Source organism: Priapulus caudatus, unplaced genomic scaffold, assembly GCF_000485595.1.
Source record: "Priapulus caudatus unplaced genomic scaffold, Priapulus_caudatus-5.0.1 Scaffold166, whole genome shotgun sequence".
Lineage (NCBI taxonomy): Eukaryota > Metazoa > Priapulida > Priapulimorpha > Priapulimorphida > Priapulidae > Priapulus > Priapulus caudatus.
This window is the reverse complement of record NW_014577227.1, coordinates 365513-372154: the sequence shown is the minus strand read 5'-3', so window position 1 is coordinate 372154 and position 6642 is coordinate 365513. Positions and strand designations below refer to the sequence as shown.

Sequence of the window (6642 nt, the reverse complement as noted above, 5' to 3'; positions counted from 1 at the left end):
GTGAAAGCCGCTGCCACTGTCTCAACGAGACAGAAGACTGTCAGGTGAACCTCCAAGGTGACATCTCTTGTCCCAGAGGTTGCAGGGATGGATTTGCCACAGCTGCCTGCAGCATAGGTAAGCTGGTGGGTGGCAGAGATGGGGAGGACGCGGAGCTCCTCAACACATTTAACTTTGCATAACGCACACGCTTAATATATCAACTCCACATTACGTCCCGCCAACTACACTAACATTTCATAACGTACGTCCGCCAATACACTAACCTTTCATAACGTACGTCCGCCAATATGTACACTAACCTTTCATAACGTACGTACGTCCTACAATACACTAACCTTTTATAACGTACTTCCGCCAATACATTAACCTTAAGCGGGGGACACATCATGCGAATTTATTCGCACGTCCGCAGCGATTGTAAAATCGCAGCGAAATTCGCATGATGTGCCCGCTTAAGCGCGGACGAATTTCGCTGCGAACTTCATCCGCACCGAACTTCGCAGCGATCAAACATGTTTGATATTTTTGCTGCGGACGTGCGGACGTGTGAATATAGACTGGTACCCGTCCCTTCTCACAAGCTCGATATATGCCTATATCGAGCTTGTGAGAAGGGACGGATAACAGTCTAGTGCGAATAAAGGCCGATTGTTGTAATGCAGCGAATCATTGATCAGTATGCTAATCACGTGACCACCTGACTGTTGGAGCCATGGTTGAGCCGTGTGGTGCCAGTAGATCGCGTGTAGTGTGTACGCTGCGGACGTGCGAATAAATTCGCATCGTGTGTCCGCTCAATTATCGCATGCGGGTGCGAATATTTTCGCCACGATTTTCGCTGCGGATATGATCGCGCGGACGTGAGAATAAGTTCGCATGGTGTGTCCCAGGCTTTACATAACGTGCGTCCTTTAACACACTAACCTTTTAGATAACGTCCGTCGTCCAATAAACTAACCTTACATAACGTACATCCGCCAACACACCAACCTTTCATAACGTCTCCACGCCCCTCGCCCCCCACGCCAACGCCATCTCGCGTCGTGCTGCAGAACTACCGGACGTCAGCCGACCGACGGTCGTCGACCCCACCGCGACGCGCATACTCGTCAACCGGCCGACATTCACGCACGCCCTGCAGGGTCCGCTGACACAGCGCTCGTACCGCTGGCAGCTGCGGGCGGCGGCCGACCAGCGATGGACGACGGTCGACGAGGCGAGAGTGACGGACCTGGCGAATGGGAGGCTGAGCATCGACGGACTCCAGCCACGGACTAGATACGCGCTGCGCGCGCAGGTTGTTGTCGCGCAGGCCGACGCCCTCTACAGCTCTAACGTATCGATGAAAGCCGAGTTCCGCACGACGTCATGTGCAGGTAACAAAGAGCTCGTGATAGGTTGTGCGCGCGATAAACAGATAGCTAGAGGGTGAAAGAGGGAGAGCCAAAGACACACACACACGCACACACACACGCACGCACGCACGCACGCACGCGCGCGCACGCACGCACACACACACACACACACACACACACACACACACACACAGAGAGAGAGAGAGAGAGAGAGAGAGAGAGAGAGAGAGAGAGAGAGAGAGAGAGAGAGAGAGAGAGAGAGAGAGAGAGAGAGAGAGAGAGAGAGAGAGAGAGAGAGAGAGAGAGAGAGAGAGAGAGAGCGAGCGAAAGAGCGAGGGGGTAAGGCAGAGGGGGACGAGAGAGAGGGGGAGGGGAAAGAAAGAGAAAGCGAGAGAGAGCGCGCGGGAAAGTCAATAAGCGGGATATTTAGCAAGCGAGAATGAGCGAGATGAGAGATTAGAGACTCATTGATTCGTGTATTCATTGGCAATGAGAAACATTATTTCATGTATGTAGCTACAGATGCTTAACCGGCGGTCATGGACTTTTTTTTATATTTCGCCTAGATGGAACATACTTGGACGCTTCTGGAAGCACTTGCAACGGTCAGTCTTGCGGTCGTAACAGTTCCATGACCTCATTTCTTATTTTATTGCTCTCCTGTTTTTGTGTCTCTTTTCCTTGTATCGTGTATCGTGCATTGTAAGCCAATTTAAACCTAGCTACACTTGTAGAATATCGATAAGAATTCGCAAACGTAGGTTAAAATCGATAAACAACCGAACATGACTCATGCCAGGATAAACGAGCGTCAATCGAGGAGTGGCGCGTACGCGAGCCTACGTCCCACTACAGTCCGTGTATTATAGAGAGTGATTCTCATCTACATAAATGGCGTCTGATACTCGCTAGAGTCCCTTAATATAGAGGGATCTATATAAAGGGACTCTAATACTCACCGGACACTGGCGCCATCTATCGTAGCGTAATTCCATTGCTATCCCTCGCAGTTGTCCCGATTCCGACGAACGTGACTGTCGCCGACGTCTCCACGACACAGGCGGTGATCACGTGGGACGACGTTGGAGTGGGCGCCCTGAGCGTCACGTACAGAGTGGAGACATGCGCGAGCCAGGAAATGTGCTCTGATGTTTCGGAATGGACCAGTGTTCTCGTTCACGGCCCAGGTACGTCGCCTGTAGTGTGTGTGCTGTCATACTAGGTAGGCGCGCGTACAATGCGTGCTGTCACGAGTAGATATAGGTGGCGTACAGTGTGTACCCTCGCAGACAGGTGGCGCGCAATGTGTGCTTTCACAGCTGAGGGGGCATGTAGTGTGTGCCTTCACAGATAGGTGGCGTGCAGTGTGTGCTGTTTCATCGAAGTGGCGTGTGGTGTGCACCTTCTCAGATGTATGGCGTGTAGTGTGTGCATTTACAGATGGGTGGCGCGTAGTCCTGACATTCATACACGTTCAAGCTGTCGTTGTACTTAGCCCTTTAATTTCCCGTCTAGCACGATCTGTGGTGATCGCATCACTGCGTACGGACACGAGCTACGAGGTGAGGGTGACGGCGGAAGTTACCCAGGACGGAGTACCCTCGACCGGGCAGCCGAGCGAAAGTGTGATACTAAGGACTACCTGTGGAGGTAGGTGTAGAAGGGTGTGATGTTTATACTTTGCCTGTGGAGGTAGGTGTAGAAGGGTGTGATGTTTATACTTTGCCTGCGGAGGTAGGTGTAGAGGGGAGTGATGTTGATGGACAGACTGCGGAGGTAGGTGTAGAGGGGTGTGATGTTGATGGACAATGTCTGGTATCTCTCGGTTTCTGTCGTGTGACAATGTCTGGTATCTCTCGGTTTCTGTCGTATGACAATGTCTGGTATCTCTCGGTTTCTGTCGTATGACAATGTTTGGTGTCTCTCAGTTTCTGTCGTATGACAATGTCTGGTGTCTCTCAGTTTCTGTCGTGTGACAATGTCTGGTGTCTCTCGGTTTCTGTCGTGTGACAATGTCTGGTGTCTCTCAGTTTCCATCGTGTGACAATGTCTGGTGTCTCTCAGTTTCTATCGTGTGACAATGTCTGGTGTCTCTCAGTTTCTGTCGTGTGACAATGTCAGGGTGCATGACGTCTAATAGCGTCAGTGATTTTGCCGCAGCACCGACGGACGCGCCCACCGACATCACCTTCATCCTCCGCTACACCTACGCCTACTGGGACCCGATACCCTGTGAACGACGCCACGGCGCGATAACCGCCTACAGGTGGCGCCTCACGTCGCCCGATCCGTGGGGGGACGAGGTGACGGGGACTCTTAGTCCGGTGTCGGCTGACAGCAGGCTGTACCTGCAGAGCCACGAGCTGAACATGCTGGTGCCGTACACACGCTACGTGCTCAGCGTGCGCGGCGTCAACGCAGCGGGAGAAGGACCCGCCGCCAATCACAGCTTCACCACGCCCCCTGCCGGTATGTGAAACACGCGTGTAGCCTCACACTACGCTCCCTACAGTGGGTGTGTGACACAGTTGAACACCACATGGTTGGTTATCGTACGTACAAATAATTATTTTTAGCGCGGTTAAAATTTATACCCAATCAGAGGCCTTGTTACACATAATTTAACCGCGGAAAAATTATTTTTTACCGTGGTAGAAATAATTTAACCGAGGATAAATTATTTTTAATTGTGTGCAATTGCCGGACGCAATTTCCTGCCTGTGTTTGCAGCGCCCCCGACGACAGACGTCGACGGAGTGCGAGCGTATCCGTCCCCAACCGCCATCACGGTAAAGTGGGATGAGGCGTACCCACCTCACGGCGAACGCTGGGCGTACCGGGTGCGCTACGGAACAGGGAATCGTGCGCAGAGCTACCCTGACGAACTGCCTCGTAACGACACGTGCGCTGACGGCGTGTGCGTGTACAATATCAGCGATCTACAGGCAAATAACAACTACAGCATAGAGGTATACAGGAAGTTATGCGTGGAAAATGTACATCCGTAATTGCGCGACATCCGCATATACGTAAATAACGAATAAAATAAATAAGTAAATAAATAGATAGATAAATGAATAAAAAAATAAATAAATAACCAATAATATGGAATAAATAACTATAATAATAATAATAATATTATTATTATTATTATAATAATTATTATAATAACATAATCACAACAATACTATTATAATAACAATATTATTTTGCAGCAGGCAGTATCACTGTATATTACAAGTATTTACGGCATCTATTGCTAATCATTTTAGATTCAAGCACGGAACCTGAAACCATCTAGATATAGTAGCTGGAGTCGACCTGTGTGGGCGAGGACTGCAGTGTCAGGTACGCCATCTTACTATGGCGTGTTTGTCGCAACAGCCAGGCCTGTACCCAGGATTGGCCTAAGAGGGGTTCCAAATCAGAGGTGTGCGGGTGACTGCGAGCGCCGAAGCCGCGGAGCAATGTTAGGGGGTCCGGGGCATGACCCTCGAGAAAACTTTGAAAATTTGCTTTAAAATGGTGCATTCTGGTGCATTTTAACAGTTTAATTCAGTTCCGTTGGATTCGACTTAGGCGAGGTCGACTGTATTTATTTTTTATGCTTAGTGGTTCCGGAACCCCTGGAACCCCCCTTGGGTACGGGACAGCACTGTATAGCGTTCGCTAGCGGACAGCATAATGACCTGGATCCCATTGTCAGAAACAAGATTAGTCTTGACATTAGTGTTTTTTCTCTTTTACTTTTTCTCCTAGACCTTTGACAGAAACATGGTAAAGTTACTAGTTTCTCGTACGCAGTGTATAGAGGTCCGGTCTACGAGAACATTTTTGTTATTGAAATTCTGACAACGGCCTCTAGCCTTTCACTTGCAAAGCGCATCAACACACACGAAAGCACGCACGCACGCACGCATGCACGCACGTACTTACTCACGCACACACACACACACGCACGCACGCACGCACGCGCGCGCGCACACACACACACACACACACACACATACCCACTTCCACGTTCTTCATGTCTGTGATATACGGATCGGCGCCACCTTAATTTCCAGAGCCCAGCGCGCCAGTAGAGCTGTCGTTGCTTGCTAGGGGCCCCCACATGTTGAGCCTCGCATGGGAGCCACCTTTGCACCCAAACGGTCACATCCTGCAGTACAAGGTGAGATTTCCCATTTACCTGTCAATGCCACGCACTGCGAGGTGGTGTAGCCCGGATGGTTGCGTGGATGGATGGATGGATGGATGGATGGATGGATGGATGGATGGATGGATGGATGGATGGATGGATGGATGGATGGATGGATGGATGGATGGATGGATGGATGGATGGATGGATGGACGGACGGACGGACGGACGGACGGATAGATGGATGAATGGATAAATGGAAGGACATACGGACGAACGGACGGACGGACGGATGGTTGGATGGATGGACGAATGGATGGATGTTTGGATGGATGGATGGATAGATGGCAGACCGGATGACTGGATGGTTACATGAATGGTCTGTGTGGTTGTTGACCCATATAGTTATACGTTATCACGCAGCTAGACATCTCTGTCGTCGAGTCGTTCAGCGATGTTGACAGGCAGCGTCCACCGTGGACTGTGCGTGTCAACGCATCGATGACCTACATGGGACAGCTCGGTTACAACGCTACGGCGCTGCACCCGGCCACCACCTACCGCGTCGATATCAGTGCCTCCACATCGGCCGGGTTCGGACCAGGCCTCATGGAACGTTTCGTCACCAACGCCACGGGTGAGTTCTTGTTCACGTGTGTGATTATATTTGATGCTCGTTTATATTAATACTCGATTATATTATATTTGATACTCGATTATATTCGATTACTCTTAACAAAAGGTGCGGCGTAAACGTGAGCAACATGGCGAGGATGGCCGAGCTTGGGAAGATAATAGCAATGTCCAGTAGAGAAATAGAGAGTCGTCAAGACGAGGCAACTCCATGCTTACACAACTATATAAAGTAACGCTCATCGTTTCTAGACATCACTTAACCAGCGCTGTCGCGACTGCACTACGTGTATACACACGCACACGAACAGACTGCACATACGCACAATCATACACGCACGCGCGCGCACACACACGCACGCACGCACGCACGCACACACACACACACACACACACACACACACACACACACACACACACACACACACACACACACACACACACACACACACACACACACACACACACACACACACACACACACACACACACACACACACACACACACAC

General features: G+C 50.4%; 1 protein-coding gene across 1 annotated transcript in view; it reads left to right on the top strand.

Moving 5' to 3' along the window:
* Positions 1-1215: 1215 nt before the first annotated feature.
* Positions 1216-6642, top strand: part of LOC106806522 (receptor-type tyrosine-protein phosphatase kappa-like) — a 23058-nt gene continuing 17631 nt past the window's right edge. Inside the window, exons 1-9 of the mRNA XM_014808492.1 lie at positions 1216-1379; positions 1925-1963; positions 2369-2545; positions 2874-3008; positions 3480-3827; positions 4089-4327; positions 4631-4706; positions 5426-5532; positions 5923-6136. Of these exons, the coding sequence (XP_014663978.1) occupies positions 1346-1379; positions 1925-1963; positions 2369-2545; positions 2874-3008; positions 3480-3827; positions 4089-4327; positions 4631-4706; positions 5426-5532; positions 5923-6136 (1369 nt within the window). The 5' untranslated portion in view covers positions 1216-1345. The remainder of the gene's footprint in view (positions 1380-1924; positions 1964-2368; positions 2546-2873; positions 3009-3479; positions 3828-4088; positions 4328-4630; positions 4707-5425; positions 5533-5922; positions 6137-6642) is intronic.